General features: G+C 36.9%; 2 protein-coding genes across 4 annotated transcripts in view; one reads left to right on the plus strand and one right to left on the minus strand.

Moving 5' to 3' along the window:
* Window positions 1-112: 112 nt before the first annotated feature.
* On the minus strand, window positions 113-916 carry LOC145249550 (histone H2A-like). Its single transcript, XM_080111224.1, has one exon. The coding sequence runs from the start codon at window positions 801-803 to the stop codon at window positions 426-428; it is 378 nt and encodes a 125-aa protein (XP_079967350.1). The 5' UTR covers window positions 804-916; the 3' UTR covers window positions 113-425.
* A 157-nt stretch (window positions 917-1,073) lies between these two features.
* The window catches only part of LOC145249551 (histone H2B, gonadal-like), a 42,671-nt gene continuing 20,905 nt past the window's right edge, over window positions 1,074-22,839 (plus strand). Inside the window, exon 1 of one of the 3 annotated variants that reach the window (XM_080111225.1) lies at window positions 1,074-1,417. In XM_080111225.1, coding sequence (XP_079967351.1) covers window positions 1,114-1,417 — 304 coding nt within the window. In that variant the 5' untranslated portion in view covers window positions 1,074-1,113. Of the gene's footprint in view, window positions 1,418-21,784; window positions 21,923-22,839 lie in introns of those variants that run through there. The other 2 variants (XR_013863547.1, XR_013863548.1) reach the window with 2 other exon arrangements.

The raw sequence follows: 22,839 nt of genomic DNA on the forward strand, positions 1-22,839 counted from the left end.
TATATATTTGTTTTTTGACAACTTTTTCGAATCTGTGTACAGTAATACAAACCCGTTGTCATTTAAAAAGAAAATGCTATTAAAAAGTTTTAAAAAAAGTCGATAAAAGTGATTAAAAGGGAGATATTATTGTGTAGTAATTTATTTTATTTCAATATTCATAACAGTAAAACAATGTCGATAAAAATTAAGGATCGTTTTGTTACTATGGCAACTAAAACATGTCCTTTGCGCCTGCGTGGGGAGAAGTCATTGTTTTTTTTTTTTTAGGGTGTTCGGCAGGGAACTCTTACCGCGACCAGTACCAAAATTTTTTTTACAAGTGAAAAAATCGTATATTAAAAGTAATATGGATGAAAAACACATTTCGGGAAAATGTTAGTGGCCCTGAAAAGGGCCGTTTTTGTTGGAAGTAAATAGAGAATTTACTTAGTGGCTTTTTGGGTTTTCTTGGGGAGAAGGACAGCTTGGATGTTTGGAAGGACACCACCTTGGGCAATGGTTACTCCGGACAAGAATTTGTTCAATTCTTCATCATTACGGATGGCCAATTGCAAGTGACGGGGGATGATTCTCGATTTCTTGTTATCTCTCGCAGCATTTCCAGCCAACTCAAGAACCTCAGCGGCCAAATATTCCATGACGGCAGCCAAGTATACGGGAGCACCGGCACCAATTCTCTCAGAATAGTTACCCTTACGGAGGAGACGATGAATACGACCAACGGGGAACTGAAGTCCGGCTCGGGATGAACGAGTCTTACTCTTTCCCTTTGCTTTACCTCCTTTACCACGACCTGACATTTTTTTTTAGAAGAAGATGTGCTTTTTCAAAAACTCAAACGATGAATACTTTTAAAATACCCGCAACTTGCTTTAAATACGCACACATCGGCTCCTGGCGGCTGATGATTATTTTACCACTAAACAAAAACGGTTTTAAGTTTAAAATAGACTTTTGTGTAGTTTTGCTATTTTCTAGCCAATCAAATGCGAGAGATTTGAGTGTGAAGTTTGATTGCTGCTGGGAGCCGGTCTGTTTCATATAAAATGGAAGAGAGTGAATTTGTTTTCATTGTTGTGTTTCTGCTGCTGCTGCTGCTGTTAAATTAAAATGGCTCCCCCAACTGAAGTTAGCAAGAAAGGCGCTAAGAAAGCCGGTAAGGCTAAACCTGCCCGTGATGGCAAGAAAAGGAAAAAGAAGAGGAAGGAAAGTTATTCGATCTACATTTACAAAGTAATGAAACAAGTTCATCCTGACACTGGAATTTCTAGCAAAGCCATGTCTATTATGAACAGTTTTGTGAACGATCTTTTTGAGAGAATCGCTAATGAAGCCAGCCGTCTGTCCCATTACAGCAAGAAACGAACCCTTAGTAGCCGTGAGGTCCAGACCGCTGTCCGTCTCCTTCTCCCCGGTGAGTTGGCTAAACATGCTGTTTCTGAGGGAACGAAAGCTGTCACCAAATACACCAGCGCCAAGTAAAGAGCATTTCTTTTTAAGGACAAAATCTCCAAACGGCCCTTTTCAGGGCCACCCACTTTTTCACAATTGTTTCTTCACTTTCTATATCTTCATGCGATTATTAAGATTGTAGATTTCAGAAATATTTCAAATATTGGCGTAGATAGACGAGCGAAATTGGTGTACGCATTTCCATTTAGGGACCGCATAGTTTTTCTTTTTTATTATGGCTTTTTCGGATTGTTTTTTTTTGGGGGGGGGGTTGTATTACTGTACACAGATTCGAAAAAGTTGTCAAAAGACAAATATATAACAAATAAATGTTATCAAAGGAAAGATAAGTTACTTTTCTACCTAACTGTATATATCTTTCGTGTTTTTATTCAATGTAACATGTTTATTCAGCTTGAAAAGCTGTGTTTACAGATGTATTGGAAAATTCAAAATGGCGCCCGATTCTCTCTTTAACACGATAAGTTCAGGAAAAGATGTTATAAATAATAAACTAGACAAAATACTGTTGGAAATTCGCTCATTATATGTTACCGTGACATAAGTTGACATATATTCTGTGTTTTTTTTTAATAGTATTTTGTCTTTATTATTTATAACACCTTTTCCCAAACTTACCATGTTAAAGAGAGAGTCGGCCGCCATTTTGAATCGGTAAACACTGCATGTTTTTTGAGCTGAATAAACATGTCACATTGAATAAAAACAAGGGTTTGTACTGTACACATCGATACGAAAAAGTTGTCAAAAAACAAATTGTTATCAAAGGCAAGATAAGTTACTTTTCTACCAAACTGGATATATTTTTTGTTTTTATTCAATGTAACATATTTATTCAGCTCGAAAAACATAGTTTTTACCGATGTATTGGAAAATTCAAGATGGTGTCTCACACCCTCTTTAACACCGTAAGTTTGGAAAAAGGTCTTATAAATAATAAACTATACAAAATACTATTAAAAACCCGCCGAATATATGTCAACCTATGTCACGGTAACATTGAGCGAGTTTTTAACCGTATTTTATCGTGGTCTTGTCTTTTAAGACGGTCTTGATTTTATCCGGTTTTTTATTTATAACATCTTTTCCCACACTTACCGTGTTAAAGAGAGAATCAGACGCCATCTTGAATGTTCCAATACATCGGTAAACACTATGGTTTTCGAGCTAAATAAACATGTTAAATTGAATAAAAACACGAAAAATATATCCAGTTTGGTAGAAAAGTAACTTATCTTGCCTTTGATAACATTTATTTGTTATATATTTGTTTTTTGACAACTTTTTCGAATCTGTGTGTACACTATAGGCACCGCCAAAAATGGCCGCAAAATCAAGTTGTTGTTTTTTAAAACTAAATTACATTTATTAAAATCCATTATTTCTGAGTAACTTTTTTTTTCCCAGAAAGATAAAACCCTGTATTTTATCATATAGAAAACAGAATAATGTAAAACTTTTTCTACTATTTTTAATTAAATTTTAAATGTTAAATTTTCCCAAAAAGTTAACAATTGACATTTTTTGTCTTGCACAAAAAACGTACTTAAATATTTAAAAAAAAGTTTTTGAAATAATTAATTTATTTATTGTCTAAGATTTAGGATGATTTTCTAAGAGAATATGCAAAAATATTATAATATAAGTACCTGAATTTCAAATAATTCCACTTATTCATATAGGTAACCAGATATTTCGCTTCGATCGACTCTGTTTACTTTTAGCGTTTTATAAGAAGAAAACTATGGAAGAACAAACAGGCCAAAAAAACTTAGTGACGAAAATTTCAATGTATTATTAAGCTGAGGCTGGGCAGTACCAGATGGGTGACCATTTCTATGAGTTTGGTTTTTAATGTGTATGTGTGTGGGGGCCAGGCTCCCCAAAATGGGGGGGGGGGCAATTTAAAGCAGAATAAAAAAAATTATTTCAGCGCGTTTGGTCCACCGTGGCAAACGTTTTCAAACGGGATCGAAAAAGATTATGCTATTTTTAACACAAAGAGTGCAACACTGCAACATTTATCGAATATTTTTTTTTTGTATCGATTATTCAAAGCATGCCCTGTTTAATAATGGTCATGCATTATTCGGCTCGCTAAAAAAAAGTTAATTTATCAAAAATTTTAAAATGGCTTTTTTCGTATAAATATTAAAAAAAAATTTTTTTTTGTTTTGCTTAACTTAAATTAATTATTTTACTTAACATATTCACCGAATTTCACACTTCAAAACTCAAAAGCGGGATAATTAAACACAATCGAAGTTCTGATATTCAGACGTCAAAATAAGGTATGCAAACAATTTTTTTTTTTTTTTTTTAATCTATAATTCTGTCCCTTACAACAACACAATATGTTTTGTTCAGTTTAAGATGATTATTTTAAGCATATTTGTTCCCACTTCAAAACAAGGGGGGTTTTGTAAGCAAAAATATATATATATATAAATATCGTTTTTAAGTACACTCTGAAAATTTCGTATTGATCGGATAATTACCTGATTTTTGGTAGATTTTTAAAAAGACGGTCCGTCAAAAAGTACTGACCTGCCCCCCCCCCCAGTTTTGGCGGTGCCTAGAATACAAACCCAAAAAACTTTAATTCAACTTGGAAATACGATTTAAAGAAAAGAGTGCGAATAAGTAAGTGCAGTTAGCTTATCTAAACACACAAATGTTGTTTGGTGCTAGTATACTTATTGATCCTCGCTATTTTTAAATAGTATTTTCGAGTTAGTTTTACGATACTCGATTTTACTAAATTGCTAGGTGAAAGTACAGAATAGATACACACACCTCTTCCCGTCCCCATGTCAAAAAATGACAACGTTATTAAAGAAAAAAACAATCGAGAACACTACTGTTTTAATTATTTTTATTTACTCCTTGGGCGGTGAGTTCCATGGCGACCAGCAGAAAAAAATAATGGTCGCTCCCTTAGTCCCCCCCCTCTCGCACGTAACATTTTTTATTTATTTACGTTGCCGTATACGTTGCCGTAGTAACTAAACTATTGTCACTTTTACAAACATTTTATTTATTTTGAAAAAGTTTTACGGGTTTGTATTACTGACACATAGATTCGAAGTTGTCAAAAAACAAATAAATAATTTCAAAGGCAAGATAAGTTACTTTTCTACTAAACTGGATATATTTTTTGTGTTTTTATTCAATGCAACATGTTTATTCAGCTCGAAAAACATACAGTGTTTACCGATGTATTGGAAAATTCAAAATGACGTCCGACTCTCTTTAACACGGTAAGTTTGGTAAAAGGTGTTATAAATAATAAACTAGACAAAATACTATTAAAAACCCACCGAATATATGTCACCTTATGTCACGGTAACATTGAGCGAATTTCTAACAGTATTTTGTCTAGTTTATTATTTATAACACCTTTTCCCAAACTTATCGTGTTAAAGAGAGAGTTGGGCGCCATTTTGAATTTTCCAATACATCTGTAAACACTATGCTTTTCGAGCTGAATAAACATGTTACTTGAATAAAAACACTAAAAACATATCCAGTTAGGTAGAAAAGTAACTTATCTTTCCTTTGATAACATTTGTTATATATTTGTTTTTTAGCAACTTTTGTGAATCTGTGTACAGTAATTCAAACTGCAATTAATAATTAATCTTTGTTATAATTTTGTTAGGTTTTAAGATTTACAGTTTAATGATTAATATTATAAACATTTGTATACGAAATATGATTTTACTGAATATTCATGTTCGGCTTCCATACTTTTGTTCGTAAAAAGAGACAAACAAAATATGAGGGGGGGGGGGCTTTTTTTTTTTTTACAAGGTGGTCACCACTTATCAAGGCCCGGAAGCCACTCAGGGATAAGGGTTATTGTAAGTACAGTACGTTAGTGTGGATATGTAAGGTGTCTACTTAAGGGGGCGGTTCATCAGGAATTTGTTTACGTTGGACTTGAAGACATCCAAGTTATAGTCAGGAGGGAAGCAGGCAGACGGAACAGAGTTCCACAGGCGTGCAGTTCTAAGAAAGAAGCTTTGTTCATGGAATCTACGTTTTGATTTAGGCATAGATAAAGAGTGGGGAAAGTTTTTGACAGTGGATTCAGCTAGACGGGTGTTTTTCATAAAAGATTGGCGAGGGGGACCAGAGATTGGAGTTCAGACGAGCACCTGCCATGGAAATAACGATAAAACAAAGATAGGCTTGCAACGTCTCTTCTGTGGAAGAGAGGTTGCAGGGAAGAGAAAAGGGCATCCCCTACTAAGCCACAATGTCAAGGCTGTTTTTAGCACCTCCTGCCCAGATATGGCAGCAGTATTCCATCCTTGGACGTACTTGACTTTTATGTAGATAGAGAATTGCATCAGTAGTGAAATATCTTCTGGAGCAGTAGAAGGATCCCACCATCTTTCCAGCGACCTTGGCAGCAGTAATATAGCCATGATATCACCAGACCTAATTCGTTCAGCAGGTCGTGGCGATCAACAATATAACAAATTAATAGACACAATACAGCAAGGCTTCCCAAAAACACGTAATCTGACTGCGCCCGAAATCCGTGAGTATTGGGAGGTGAGGCACCGCCTTAGCACTGACAATGGTCTAGTATTGTTGGATCGAAGGATCGTCATCCCCAAAACACAACGAAAAAAGGTCCTACACTGCCTGCATTCTGCACACCAAGGAGTAGTCGGCATGAAAGCACGTGCCAACGAATCGGTGTACTGGCCAGGGATGGATGCATCAATCCGCAGTATTAGAGCGAATTGCATGGTATGCTCAACCATCGCACCTAGTCAACCAAGGGAACCTATCATTCTAACACGATCCCCAGAGTGGCCATTCCAACAAATCGTCATGGATATTTTTTATATTGGAGATCACACATACCTTGCCTGCGCAGATAGGCTAACGGGCTACAAAATACTTAATATTTGTGCAGTAATATTTTCAAGTCGGTTTTAATCTAGCGATAAAATAGCCGACAAGAGCCATGTTTATATGAAAACTTAATATTTACAAAAAATGTCAACACAATAATCTATGTAACGGAACATTTTGAAATAATGGAGTTTTAATCTTTTAAAATTTTTAGGAAGTTTCTTTTTCTTAGCAATTCAACTGATTATTAGATTCAACTGATTATTAGAAAAAAACGTTATTTAAAAAAAAAACCATAATGATATATTATGCAATTTTTTAAATTGTAACTTCAAGGTAAGTCTTTGTTCAATATGTGTATTTAAATGGTTTCATTCAATAATTACAAGAAACCTTCTCTACCACCTATAGCAATGGCCAACGACTCTTTATCTGAGAGTACGTCTCTCAAGCTCCTTGGCCTAACATTCACAGGAAACATGAGTTGGAACAATTACATCGAGGGCATCGCCAGGGCCGCTGCAAGGAAGGTGGGCTCTCTCTACCGTGCTAGAAAACTTCTAACACCCGAAAGTATCCTGTACCTCTATAAGGCCACTATTCGCCCATGTATGGAGTATTGCTGTCATATTTGGGCCGGTGCATCGGCTACTAATCTCTCACTCCTTGACAGGGTTCAAAAGAGAGTCGCAAATCTGATAGGCCCTAAACTGGCATCTAAACTTCAGCCTCTGTCCCATCGTCGAAACGTTGCATCCCTCTGCCTGTTCTACAAGTATTATAATGGTGAATGCTCTGAAGAACTGCAAGCACTTGTGCCCCCACGACGTGAACACCCTCGACAGACCCGACAAGCTGCAAAATCCCACCCCCACACTGTAGAGATCCCTAGATGTAAAAGATCTTTCTACTCCAGTAGTTTCTTCCCCAGAACTGCTAGACTTTGGAATTCCATTCCAGGTCACTGCTTCCCTAACTGTACTGACATGCATAAGTTCAAGTGCAACGTGAACCAACATCTCGCTGCCCTAATCCCTACATAGTACCCCAGTAGATGTTTCCCCTGATAGTAGCCCCCTACACCAAAGTGGCAATGTGCCTTGTTTGGGGTGAAAATGTAATAAAAAAAATAAAAAATAAAAAAAAATTTTTTTTACTTAGTTGAACTCTTGTTTCATAATAAATAGAAAATTTCGATAGATTTAAATATTTTGTTCAAATTTCGAAAAAATAAATATGGGGAGGGGACACTCACTAAAAAAAAAAAAAAAATTTCCCCTGGTATATTTTAGGGAAATTGCATTTTATATGTAATTTCATTCTAAAATGGACAAGTATCGAAAATGTCCCAAATCTGACCATCAGATGATTTTTGCTAGATTTATTAAACACGGGTATGTTTTCACATTCGGAATGGGAATGTTATTTTTAAGCGCCAATTATGTAAACACGATTTTCGTCCCGCAATTTCATAATTTTCGTACGATGAAAATATTAAAAATTATTACTAGTTTATTTTGCCCTTTTTCTTTTTAAATGGCACAAAAGTTATATTGATAATATTTACAATAAAGTTACATCGTTGGGGAGAGGGGTTAATTCTGTGGTGACTTTTGGAGGTGCCTACCACCCATCCATCCGAGGATCCAAGATTTTATTATTGAACAAGGTATGTCAATCCCTGTTTTCGACCAGAGTGAGATTGCACAGGTTTGACCCTTGGTGCGGACCAGGATATAATAATCGTAGCTCGCTACAAAAGAAAATAATGAAATGAATAGAAGGAAGGAAACAAACTCAGTTGTTGAATAAAATAAACATGTCGTTTATTTTCCGTTGAAAAGAAATGGTTTAGGTGGAACACGTGTTCAGTTCAGTCGTTGATGACTATGCGCATGAAAAAAAGAATAAAGTAGGGGAAAGAGAAATGGCAGTCCAGCAGGAAAGAGAGAGAGGGTTGACCTTAGCAAAGCCGCGTGTGCATGTTAGCAGTTGTCCACGTGGAAGTGTCTTCAGGCCACAAGCTGTAGACGTGAACTTGTCTGGTTGACGAACCAAGACAAAAGGCAAGAAAGAAAGTTGAACGTTGTTGTTGACTTTTATACCGGGGTCAGTGTTCTGACTGCGTATGTCTGGATTTCCTTTAAAGGGAAGTGACGTTGCCCATGTGTGCGTACATGTGTGTATGTTAGCGTCTGTGTGAACGTTAATATATGTACATGTGTATGTGCATGTGTATGTGTGCGTGCATACATGTGGGTGTGTGTGAGGAAAAAAAACGTTCGAACAAGACTCCCCCTCCTGAGGAGGAAAAAAATGTATATATATACAAGAGAAAAGTATTTCGTTTATGTATATTTTTTTTTTTTTAAGTTATGTATTGTTTGAAATGTTTTGGCCAATGAACTTTTCGACCTGTTTTTGTTGTTTGTGGTGTTTTTTTTTTGCAATTTCTTTGTCAGTTTGTGAGTGTGTATGTTCTTGTATTGGACTAGGAGAAATGTTCATCTATGAATGCAGGTTTAAGTCTGTCTATTGCAATAGTGTCTTTATCTCTTTTTAAAATGGTAAAGTACTTTTCACTTCTGTCGAACTAGATAAGGTCCGGAATAATTTGGACAGTGTTTTTTTTTGACTGCGTCGTTCCTGATAAAAACGTATTTACAGGTGTGAATATCGCTTGGAACGAAAATGTTCGTGTCTGGCTTTTTGGTTGGGGTGAATTTTAATCGTGACATTTTGTCTTAAATTCATTACAAAAAATTGTCGTTGGGGAAATGTCTGTATTGTTTTCACAGAATTGTCCGGATAAAATCAGTGCTGAACCGAAAACTAATTCTGCAGGTGTGCTCTGCAAATCTTCCTTCAGTGTTGCGAATTGCTAGAATGAGTGGCAAATTGTCTGACCAGTCCGCTTTGTTTTCGTTCATAGCCAAAGATGCCTTTAATTGTCTATGAAACCATTCCACCATACCATTTGCATAAGGGTGGTAGGCAGTAGTTTTAATGTGCTTTTTTCTCAACAAATGGTTGAATTCAGCGAAAAGAGTTGATTGAAACTGTGAGCCCCTGTCCGTTGTGATTATGGAGGGCACTCCGAAAATCGCTATCCAATCTTGTAAAATCGCTCTGGCTATTGTTGCGGCTGATGTCTTTCACTGGTATTGCTGAATCTATCGACTATAGTAAGGACGTGGGTGTGTCCTTTTAAAGTGGGCAAGGGTCCAACCAAGTCGATATGAACATGAGTAAACCTAGCATCTGGTACACTGAAAGTTCCTGAAGGTGATTTTGTGTGCCTGTGAACTTTGTGTGTGTTTTTTTGCAAGGAATGCAAGTTTTAGTCCAACTACAGATGTCCGTATTCATATTTGGCCAAACAAAACGTTCCCCTATTAATTTCACGGTGACGTGTTTTCCTGGGTGGGACAAATTTTGGAAGTGCTGGAAAACTGAGGCTGGGTGAAATATAAGGGCGAGGGTGTTTTTGTGAAACATCGCAATAGAAATTTGTTGTTCCGAACGGTATCGGCATTTCTTTCAGCTTCAGTCAAGTTTTGTCCATTATAGCTGGGAGCGTGGTATAGGCTAATTGCTCTTGTGCTATTAATTCCATACTTAGTGGAGTGGAATTTAAAGAAGCAATTGTTGTGCAAGATAAAGCGTCAGCTACGTTTTCTTGTTCTTTTACATACCGTATGTTGATAGAATATTGAGCTATCTAGTCAACATGTCAAATTTCTCGTGGACTGTATTTGTCGACGTGTGTTTAGAGCAAATAGTGGTTTATGATCCGTATAAATGGAAAATTTTCTGTCTTCGAGAGGTGTTTAAAGTGCTTAATTGCAAGGTAAATTGCAAGTAACTCGAAAGTGCCATATTTAGTCTGCACTTTGTTTAACTTGGAAGAGAAGAATGAAATAGGCGTCATTTTGTTGTCAGAAATTTGGTAAATGACAGCTCCTGCTATTTTTGATACATTCGTCGTAAGTGTAAATTCCGTTGTATAGCTATCTTGGATATATGTAGGTTTGAAGTTTGCCAAAGCAGTTTTCGATTGTTCGAAGGCCTGTAGTGCAGGTCCTTCCAAAACTAACTGTTGGTTTTTGGTTCGGGTTTTTTAACAAGTCCGTTAAAGGTGTGAGTAATGTGGAATAGTTAGGCAAAAAGCATCGGTAATAGTTAATTATGCCTACTAAACAGCGTACTTGTCTGACAGTTGTCAGTAGAGGGAAATTTGAAATGGCACTTACTTTTTCAAGCAAATGGGAGATTCCATCCTTGTTGATTAAATGTCCAAGAAATTGAACTTCCTGGTGGCCAAAAACACACTTATCAGTGTTTAGTTTCAGACCGAAATGTGACAGCCTTTCGAAAGTTTGTTCCAGTTGTAGCCAGTGTTCTTCGAGGTTTCTGCTGGCGATTAAAATGTCGTCCACATATGCGAATATGAACAGCAGACTTTTGAAAACTTTGTCAATCAAACGTTGGAAAGTTTGACAGGCGTTTCTAAACCCAAAAGGCATTCTTAGGAACTCGTAAAGGCCAAATGGTGTGGTCAGTGCAGTTTTATGAATGTCTTCTTCTGCGACTGGAATTTGAAAATATAACTTTACGAGGTCCAGCTTGGAGAAAATTGTCGCCTTGGAGTCCATTGGCAAAGTCATGGATATGGGGGATGGGATATCTATCCGAAACTGTTTTCGTGTTTAAGCGTCTAAAATCTCCGCACGGGCGCTATGTGGTGTTGTCAGCTTTCTGCACCATGTGGAGTGGTGATGACCAAGTACTTTCCGAGGGCCGTATTATCCCCATGTGGAGTAGGTTTTGAAACTCGGATTTTGCCAATTTGTATTTATCCGGTTTCAAGCGTGTTGAATAGATGGGCAGTCCTGTGGTCTTAATATAGTGCTTAGCGCTATGCTTGATGGAGTCTGTGTTTTTAAACAGCTGGGCAAGTTGAGGAAATTTTTGGAGTAACCGGCGGACATGTAAATCTTCGGGTAGGGCAGCGCTGATGCCGGTGGTTAAAAATTTTGAGGTAGTTCCTCTCGCCAAAATCTTCGTTTCGTTGTCTGTCAATGTCTGATGAGTCATGTCGACAGACAGGTTGAAATGGGCTAAAAAGTCTGCCCACAAAATTGGAGTGGTCACGCTGGCTATAGTGAAATTCCAGAAAAAATTCCTTCGCATTCCCAGGTTTAAGTTTAAAGTTTTCTCACCAAAAGTGGGTATTTTTGTACTGTTGGCGGTTTTTAGGCTGAAAAATTGGGTCCCTGTTGGGTGGCCATGCGGTGTCGGTATAACGCTGATTTCCACTCTGGTGTCTATTAAAATGTTGTATATGTGGATTTTGTCACGGATATAAAAGAGACGACCTTTTTTATTTATTTATTTTTTTTTGTGCTCCAGCTACAGTCATCGTCGTTACTGGCTGGAAGGTTCGTTTCCTTGCACTGGTTTTTTGAACGCACAGGGTGTAGTGCATTTTCTCGCATCGACACCGAATCTCCTGTGGTAGAAGCAAACATCTTGTCTATCTTGTGACGTGGACTGGTTCCTGCTTAAACTTCTTCATCTGTAACTGTCACGTGTCGTAGTTTCTGGGATAATGCCGACACGTTTGAAGTATATCGGCTAGCTGCTTTGAAAGCTTTTCAACCGTAGACTTTAATTCGGCTAATTCTTTGTCTCGGTTTTGGTCAGGTTGCCAAATGTTTAATGCCATGGTTTTGTTGTAGGAGTCAGTCTGTTGAAGTTCGATTTGTTTTTTGTTTTTTTTTGTTTTTTAGAGAAAAATTATTTTTCGTGCGTGCCGTGGATTTGTGTGGGAGAGTTTAGTTTACACCACGTGTTTCGTTCAAACACATTCATTTTAAATTAAGGGGTCACCATCGTTTGTTGCAGACCAGGATATAATAATCCTAGCTCGCTACAAAAGAAAATGAAATGAATAGAAGGAAGGAAACAAACTCAATTGTTGAATAAAATAAATATGTTTATTTTCTGTTGAAAATAAATGGTTTAGGTGGAACACATGTTCAGTTCAGTCGTTGAAGACTATGCGTGAGAAAAAAAAAAAAAAAGTAGGGGAAAGAGAAATGGCAGTCCAGCATGTGAGAGAGAGGAGGGAGGTTGACCTCAGCAAAGCTGCACGTGCATGGTAGCAGTCGTCCATGTGGAAGTGTCTTCAGGCCACAAGCTGTAGACGTGAACTTGTCTGGTTGACGAACCAAGACAAAAGGCAAGAAAGAAAGTTGAACGTTGTTGTTGACTTTTATACCGGGGTCAGTGTTCTGACTGCGTATGTCTGGATTTCCTTTAAAGGGAAGTGACGGTGCGTATGTGTGTGTGTATGTGTGTGCGTACATGTGGGTGTGTGTATATGTGTGCGTACATCTGGGTGTGTGTATGTGAGGAAAAGAAAACATGTTCAAACACTCTCGTTCCCGTCATGCTTGGTGAGTTAGATGAAACAATACCTAAAGGTGGAAATCGATGAATCATTTTTTAAAAAGAAAATACAATAGAGGAGGACACATTAAAAAGATTCTGGATTTTCGGAGCATTGTTTATAAATAAAATAGTTATTTAAATTACTTTTTTTTGTTTAAAAATGAAATGGTTATTTCAACAGTTTGTTTTATAAAGTTCTGTATAGTTTAAAAATAAAATACTTATTTATTTCAGTAATTGTTTAACATTAAGGGAAAAAAAGGGTACTTGTACAGTTTAATGAAGATATTAAAAAATGGGTAAAATTTTAGAAAAAGCATGAACTCGAATTAGAAGAAAAAAAATTTTCTTGTAGATTTCGATGTGCTAAAAAATCTAAAAACCGTATTCGTCGCAAATTAATAGTTTTGAAGATATTAATATTTTTCCAATGGATTATTTTCTTTATAAAATCAGCTATAATGGCGTAAGTCGGCTGATTACGCACACGCACAGAAGCCACTTCACTGACTTCATTTACGCTACGCATGTGCGATAGTCACGTGACATTTCACAAGGCGCATGTATACATGACAGACATTTCAATTTACAAGAAATATTTTCATAAAAATAATTCTCATTTTATAGTAAAAATAATGCTGCTAGTAAGTTTTCACGACCAGTTTACAAAAAAACATCTTTGTTTTCCTTTTTTTGGGGAGGTAATCATATATAGAACTTGTATGGCTTAACAGGTGCTTCTGCAGTTTAATTAACCGTTTTTCCGTAAGTAACGTGCCGAAATTTATCGAGCAGAGTAATGATTAACATTTCACAAAAATTCTGTGTTTTGTAATGGACTGATGGATATATTATATATATCCCCCAGTCGTACAAAATAGGAAAAATGAATTGAATTGAGAAAGAAACGAACGTGTTGAATTGAATTAAACGAACTAGGATTTATTTCGTTAAGAAACGAATGAAAGAAAAGGGTACACCACGTGTTTAGTTTGGCGTGCGTCTCTCGCTGTTAACTGGTGAGAAGGAAAGTCAATTGTTGTATAGAGAAAGAGAAAATCAATCCAGGCTATGGAGATAGAAAGCGTGCAAGGTGTACGTACTGTCTGTTGACTCTTGCCCCACACATAGTAGCAGGTGACGTGAGGTGCGCGCGCTCCGAAAGGGAGCGGATGGTCCGTCGACTGCTCAGCTTGGGAGCTGAGTCGAAAAGAGGAGGGAACAGCTCAGGTCGCTTGCTTTTATAGTTGTTTCCGGTGGTCTTTTGCGCATGTGTGGATTTCCTTCAAAGGGGAAGTGACGTTGCCATGTGTGTATGCACGTGAATGTGAGTGTATGTACGTGAACGTGAATATATCTACGTGTGTGGATGTGCGCGCGTATGTATATGACAAGAAAATGGCTTGAGATGTGAATGCATGTTTTTGTGCGAGACTAGAAAGGGCTCGTACAGTTTACATTGGCGGGGCAGAGAGGGGCGGGAGCGGCGGTCTTGCGGCCACTTCCAATGTAAACACAGAATTTTTGTGAAATGTTAATCATTACTCTGCTCGATAAATTTCGGCACGTTACTTACGGAAAAACGGTTTTTGTAAACTGCTCATGAACTGAATTTTTTAGATCAATTAAAAAGCATTAAAAACTACGTAACAAACAAAAATGAACCACATTTGTTTTGAAAATGCCCGCTAAAAATTCCTCCGCAATGTGACAAGCCATTTTACGCTGTGCGCGCGTGAACGCAAGAACCGAAATTACGTGAACAAATACAATGATGCGTTGTGATATTTACTTTTTTACTTACGGAAACTAATAAAATGTTGATTAAAAAAAAAAAAAAAAAATAAATAAATAAATGATTTCTCTTCGGTCTGTGCGCATGCTTAATCAGCAGACTTACGCCATTATAGCTGATTTTATAAAGAAAATAATCCATTGGGAAAATATTAATATCTCCGAAACTATTAATTTGCGACGGATACGGTTTTCAAATTCTTTTTTAGCACACCAAAATCTACAAAAACAATATATTTTTATCTCCTAGTTCGAGTTCACGCTTTTTCTAAAATAATACCAAAAAATGAAATTATCGAAAAAAGTTTAAATTGTACGTATCCGTTATGGAATGAAGTTCTCCGTAAAAAAAAAATTCACTTGATTTCATCAAGTAGTTTTTGTTTTACAGCGAAAAACAATTTGTTATGATACTGAGCAAAAGGTTCGATTTTTAGGAAGAAAAGCTAGTATTAAAGATGGAGAGGGAGTGTCGGCGCTTTAAACTGAGTTATCTCTCCATGGCGTTTCTAAAATCCAAGAGGTCTGCCTTCAACGTGCTGTCATAAAAACGTGTTTTTCCGCTGTAAAAGACAAAAAAAAAAAAAAAAAAAAAAAAAAAGCTACTTAATCAAATTAAGTGACATTTTTCGGAGGTCCAGTTCCAAACGAGTACGTATAATATAACCCTTTTTTTTTTTTTTTTTTTTTTTTTTTTTTTTTATCTCTCGATATTTTCATTTTTTAATGTCTTGATTAAACTGTACAAATACCAAAACCAGAAGAAAAACAAACAAACAACAAAAAAAATTAAATCATATTAGCGTTCTAACTGTAACCTTGGTATCGGTGTGTGATCCCTTTTAATATCCCCTCAAATCATGTAAGAGTTACAGCCCCTTTCTGCCTTTTTCGCTTATAGCAAACATCTGCAGTATTATTGTATTCATATTTGTTATTTAAATTATTAATTTATTTTTAGCTTTTAATTTGTTTCATTCCGGGATTGTTGTAGATTGTAGAGGACTAGGATATATAAATCCTAATCCCGTTACAAAAGAAAATAATGAAACGAATGGAATTGAAGGAAACAAAGACTCAATTGCTGGATAAGATAAACGTGTCGTTTATTTACTGTTGAAAGAATGAATGTTTTAGATATAACACGGGTTCATGTCTGCGCCCGGGTGTAACCATCGTTTGTTGCGGGACTGGTGGTGTAGAAAGAAAAAGGAAATGTGTGTTCATCTCACGTTCGGGTCACTATCATTTGTTCGCGTGTGGGAATAGAAGTGAGTAATGTAGTGGAACAAGAAATTGCAGTCCATCATGTAGACAAAGAAAAGGATAGAGGGTTGACATCAGTTAAACTGTGCGCCATGTTAGAAGTCAGCTACACGGTGGTGTTCTCTGGGACAAGTTATATATTAGAGAGAGAAAGAGTGAGAATGTCAATCCAGTTCATGGAGAAAGCGTATAAAGTGTATGTACTGTTAGCTTTTTGCCCCACATAGTAGCAAGTGGCGTGAGGTACGCGCGTATTCCGAAAAGGCATGCTGTCGGTCCGTAGACCGTCCAGCTAGCAGGCTGGTCTGAAAAAGGCTGGAAACAGCTTGTCTCTTGCTTTTATACTTGTTTCCAGTGGTCTTTTGCGCATGTGTGGATTTCCTTTGAAAGGGGAAGTGACGTCGTCCATCTGTGCGTACGTTAGCGCGTGTGTGTGTGTGTGTGTGTGTGTGTGTGTGTGTGTGTGTGTATACATGTGAATGTGAGTGTATGTACGCGAACGTGAATATATGTACGTGTGTAGACATGCGCGCATATGTTTGTGTGCGCGTATGTATATGACAAGTAATATGGCTTGAAACGCGTGTTTTTGTGTGAGACTAGAAAAAGCTCGCGCAAGATACAAAGTTATTTTTACTTGAAATTGTTTTCATTGTTAGATCGATTATTTCAGCATCCCAAATTATCTCGTGGAAAAAAAAGAAAAATGTTTTTTTGTGCTTTGTGAATGAGTTTTTTTTTTTCTTTTCTGTTTTTTACCTTCATCGAAACAGTAAAATTTGATTTTTACTGAATAAAAAAAACTACTTGATGAAATTACGTGATTTTTGGAATTTTTTATCTTCATTTTGTGACTGGTACGTACATTATACAGACATTTCTATATTTCTTTAATTGTAAATGCCGCCATAAATGTCAATTCAAGCCAATTCCAGAAATTGGCATGCGGGCATTTTATTTTAAAACCTTATCGCTTTAAAATTGTAGAGTTGAATGTAATAATCAAAGAAGCGCCTGACGGATTGGACAACTGCACAAAATAACATGTCTGTCTCATTCCGGGGTACCGCCTCTATTGAGGTGGCAGATGAAATCAGGAAGATACACCACCTCAGTAGGCACCCCGGAGTGAGACAGACATGTTATTTTGGTGTCCAAAAGTGCAGTGAAAGCGGTAGTCAAGGAATGCCAAACATGCCAGTCAATCGACCCCCGTCCTGGCCAGATGGTAGAAAGGTCAGCTGGGAGTAGACACAACTTGGAGCCGACTGAGTATGGACATAACCCACTATGACAGCCAGCACTTCCTCACTCTGATTGATTGTGGATCGACAAGGTTCACATTCTGGCGTCTGTTAATAAGACAGGATTCCTCCAGTGACCTCCGTGAATTGGAGTCCATATTTTATGAAAGGGGCCGCCTGAAGAGATCCTCACAGACAACGACACGGCCTTCTGCAGAGGGGAGTTCAGACGTTTCGTAGACAAGTAGGAGATCCAGCTCAGACATAGATGTGCCAAGTGGCAATGGCATAACAGTGGTGCCATCGATGCGTGAAGAGGATCGCAGCAAGAAAACAATTCACGATCGCAGAGGTGGTCTATAGATATAATGCAACACCAAAGGATGGCATGACTACTACAAGCGCACCCACCAATGCGATCCATTGCTATCGAGTGCATATCAAGGACATTGATGCCCGTCTGCCTGATTAGCAGGAAACCCGAGGGCCATATGAGTTAGGGGACACTGTCTGGGCGAAGCATCCCAATAATCGATGCACTAACAGCTTTCAAAGAGGACGAATCATTGGCATCATCAGTGAGCAAACCGTGCTAGTCGATGGTACCCTATGCCATGTGAAGGATATCTGGCCTACCCTAAATACGAACCAGTTGGCAAGTAGCAGTAATGGTGAATCTTCCAACGATGACCTGTGGATCCAACCTATTCCCCATAATGGTACAACTACAAACCCCAACGCTGATGCCGATAGTTCCAGCACCCCTTCTGAGAGCTCCAATGAAGTCCAGCCTGATGGTATGACTGTACACCCTAACGCTGATGCCAAGGGTTCCGACGCCTCTTCTGACATCTCCAATGAAGATGTAGTCCAGCCAATCCTCCTTCGTGCAACAAACGACCGTGTCCACCATGCCACATGTGTGGTCTGGAGACCAGGGGGGGAATGTTGAGTTGAATGTAATAATCAAAGAAGCACCCGCGCGCGCGGTTATACAACTTACTTTTGGATGAGATCAGAGAGAGAGAGAGAGAGATATTAAAGATGGCAGTCATGGATTTATAAGGTGTAGTCTCGTGGAATATCATGAGATCTTATCTTCCACTGCACATGTATGCAAATGGAATGGAGTCAGTTTTCTAATTAAATGCCTGTTGGCAGAGGTGGTGGAAGAACACGTGCTGGAAGTTGAGAAAGTTGACAGTGACGAATTCTAGCTGAACTTTTCCTTATTGTATTTTTCATTTTGTTTTGCTGTTTACCAGCCAATTTAACCGCAAAAATTGATATTTATTTTTTTGTGTTGAAAAACAAAAATATGTGTAATAAAATCAAACCTGTTTATTTTATCCATAGTTTTTTTCTCAACCAAAACTAAATAATTTTTAACGTTGTAATTCGTTATTTTAGAATTTCCTTGAAAAATCTACTTCCAAAACGATTCATAATATAAAAAAATTCTGTAAACAGATTAGGCACAAGGCCATTAAAAAGTGTGAGGAGATGGAGGTCTATGGTCATCCTTGTACCTAATATATTTTAATTATTTTTCTAGCTAGAATCCTTAATAATCATAATACCACATTCAATCCAGGGGTCGTCCTATTTAGGATTCTCAAATCGATTTTTCGGAAAACTTTGATCGTTTTCATTTTATGATAAAACTTCTTTCCTTCTAACAAGTCAAAGTGTAGTATCTGTTCTTCAGATGCTGCACTTCCATTTCTTGTTCTCTTTCGGTGGAGGAGCAGTCCTTCACGACTGAGACAATTTTTTATTTTTGTACCTTTTCTCCATGTTAAAAAACGACCCTGGTGTCTAACTCTGTTGCGTGGGGAGGCATTTTAAATAGGTACAACAAAGGCAGTGAGTTTATCATTGAACTTCTGAGTTTCAAACTAAAAAGACAATGGTCAATCATTTATCGAGTTATTATTGGTCCCCCAACAAAGGAGGGATTAGATCTAGTAATTCACTCCTGTTTGTTTGCACTTTTCTCAATAACCACGCCTTGGATTTAAAAAAAAAAAAAAAATTTGCACAAACATTAGTCATGGTGAAAATAAATTTTTGCTAGAACAAATTTTCTGTGATAACTCTGGTTGTCCACCTAGGGAGCATTATTGGGGGTAAAATTGCCCCCAAATCATTCGTCCGTTCGTTTGTTTGCACTTTCTCAATAACCAAGCCTTAGATTTTTTTTTTTTTTACATTTGCACTAACATTAGTCACGGTGAAAGCAATTTTTTCACTAGTGGAGAAGGACCCTGTATACTCGGTTTGTTGTCAGTATAATTAAAAACTATGAGCAATGCTTTTTTTTTTTTTTTAATCCCATCTTATAGTTCCCAATACTGTCCAGTTTTTCTAACATGAGATTCGTGAATATGTAAACATTTGTGGAGACACCTAACGTATTTTGGACATAATTGTGATAAATCCTTACTATCTCACCTGGTATAGTTTACCCTTAAAATGTTCAAATTCTATTTTTTGTGTGAATGAATTCATTTTTAAACAGCCTGAAAAATATCCCCAACGAGAGAATAAAAAAATAAAGATTCAAGATTTAGTTCCCACTTCCTCATATAAATTTAACTTAAAATGAACATGAACTTTCTGGCCAGTTAGCAGTAAAATGCACCCTATAGTAGTTAACAAAATTACAGGGTTCAGCATTAAATAACCTGAAAAGGCCTGATAAACAAAACAACCAAACCAAACATCATGAATGAATATTTGAAGATATAAAGAACTTGAAACATGAATTTTTTTTCTAAAATTACTGGATTCGGAATTAAATAACCTGAAAAGGATTAATATATGGTAAAACTGAACAACGAAATCAAATCCAAACCAATCTTGGGTTCCTCTTTGTAAAACATTCTGATATATACATGGGGGAATATGATCAGTATAAAATAATGACTCAACACACAGTTAAAACAAGTTTATTGAACAACGGTAGAATGGAACAATTAGATATTGGCACTTGACCTTATCTTCAATGTTGTAGTATCAAGATTAACTTACTCCCCGCCTGTTTAGTGCTTTCTAGCATCTTTTATAGACGGAGTAATCCAGTCTCAGGGGGTATTAGGATCTTCCACTACACCCCACCCCCCAGCTAAATTTTTCACCGAATTTTACTTTCAATATTTCTGTCTTTTGTGATTTCTTATCATTTGTGTCATTGTCACTTACTATGGTATTAGGTATTCTCAATCGACTAAACACATTGTTTAGTGCTCTTATCGTAGAATTGAATGAATGGAAAACGGGGGGGGGGGAGATCAAATATACAATGGATAAATGTTACTGCAGCCAATAAAAATTACGTTTATAACTATTTGTTTCATTTTTTTGTTTAAGTAGTTTTTAATGCTCTTTATTTGATCTCAAAAATTCATTTTTTATGAGCGAATTTGAAACGATATGGCAATGGCGACATTTTCTTCTTGTGAAGGAAGCCTCGTTTTGAAATTTGCGGTTTCCATCTTCCTCGAAGTTTATTTGTGCCCATCTCAAAAACTTGTGCGTTTTTCTGGGGAAGTATTTAATTTTGCCACCTGTGCAGTTTAACATTCCAAACAAATTCTGTGTTGACTTTTTTTGTTTTTGTGGAGGAGGTGTTTAACTTGGGTACTTTCCAAGCAAATTCTGTGTTTACAATTTAAGAAAATTCTGTCGGGAAAGATGGAAGAATGTTTGTTTGCGTAAACTTCTTGCCGAACAGTTTTTATTTTTAAACTTAATTTGGCTCTTAATTTTTATTTTTGGGCGAAAAATATTCCATTTTAGCACTTGTGCATTTTAACATTCCAAAGCAAATCTCATCTTATTTATTTTATTTTTCTGCATTTTTTTCAAAAACTTTTATTCGTAAACATCTTTGGTAATCTCTAACAATTGCACTTTTAGAACAAAGGTGGCGGAAATGAATACAGTTGCTGCAAATACAGAATGGAACCAACCAAGCATGAAATGAAACACAAAAACATACATAAAAACACCATTTCAAAAAACTATCCTCGAAGGATAGACCGCGCCAGTTTCTCGACCTGGTATTTTACCTTGCGGTACATACAGCGCCTCGTCTTCTCAAATGGTCACCCATCTGGTACTGGCCAGGCTCTACGTTGCTTAACTTTGGTGATCTGGCGAGAAAGGAAAAGGTATACACTCAAGGTGAGTTTGATGAATCTCACTAGATTTTGAGACAAGATATGGCAGGAAATCAAAGCAATTCCTCTTAAAATGAATGGGATTTGTAAAGATGACTTCCCAAAGATATCAGAAAGTTTGAGTAATGCAGCAAGCCTACTTGAAGACTGAATTATTAAGTTATTATTGCACATAATACAGCATAATCGCATTGATACACCACTTCCCATCAGATTATCAAAGTTAAGCAATGTGGAGCCTGGTTAAGTTTCTTATTTAATATATTATTTCAAAAAGACTTCATTTATAGAAATTAAAAAAAATGAAAGTGTTCATTTTTTTTTATTGTTTCGTGTGCAGAGTGCGAAACCATGCAGAGGTGTCTTGTGGGAACCGAATTTCCACATACAAGCAAACACACACACAAACTTGTAACATTAAGGTAAGCCTAATTATCTCCCTTTAACTCTGGCAATATTATTTGCCACAAGGCGGTGTTAACATCTCACTTTCGTATTCACTAGACATTTCTTGCTCTCTTTTTGATTTGAACACCAAGGTATACAGACACGTCACACCACGCTCCTGTATTGCATTCCCGCAAAAGACATTCGCACTTCTGCAAAGAGACTCTCAGAATTACCACGCAAGTAATGTTTTCCTATGCCTCTTCGGTATTGAACTGTTTCTCGTTACTCTTGTAACAATCTCTGTAAATGAATGTACATCGGTTGTAAATTATAATCTTGTTGCATTTGTGTATTCATTCTTGGCCTGGAGGACAAAACAACCCTTTTACATTATTCCTCTGCTAACAACAGAGGGTGACTTTGCCCTCCATAGTTTAAAAAAATTGGTTTTGTTTTGATGATTCTTGTGTTATCATGAAACAATATAAAAAATAAACTTTATTTTTTTACATTTCCTTACATTTTGTCATCACAAAAAATAAAAAAGTGAAGCATGCACAGTAAACGAGGCATAAAAAAAGTTTAGCCGATTTAACCCAAAAGTCCCCAGGGACGTCAAATCCTGGTGAAAATGAACTAACGGTGCAGTTTTAGGCCTTAGCATATGTAACTTTGAGTTCTGTACCATGCATAAAAAAGAAATGACTAAGTCCATTTGCCCCCATCCCCCATTTAGCCCCAAAAGTCCCTAAGTCCTTAACATATTAAAATTTGAGTTCAGCACCATGCAAAACTGCAAAAATAGACATACACAGAAAATTTTGGATAAATATGGTCAAATAGTCCCCAAAATGGCTTTTATTAGTCCTAATAGAGCCCCTGGGGCACACCCAAGAGTTACTGCGAAGTATAGACAAACAAAATTATGTAGAAATCAGTTAGTTACAACTTTTTTATGATTTATAAAAATCCAAGGCATCAAATTTTTTTTTTTTTTTTTTTTTTTTTCAAGCACAAAAGTGTCAATTTTAGCCATTTTAACCTGAAAGGCACCCCTAGGTGGGGGAGCAACCAGAGTTTTCCCAGAAAATTCGTTCTATTACTTTTTTACTCATATCATGTTTAATGTTTGTGCAAAATTAAAAAAAAATTCCAAG

Source organism: Euprymna scolopes, chromosome 28 (genome assembly GCF_053919585.1).
Source record: "Euprymna scolopes isolate OS-2025 chromosome 28, ASM5391958v1, whole genome shotgun sequence".
Classification (NCBI taxonomy): Eukaryota; Metazoa; Mollusca; class Cephalopoda; order Sepiida; family Sepiolidae; genus Euprymna; species Euprymna scolopes.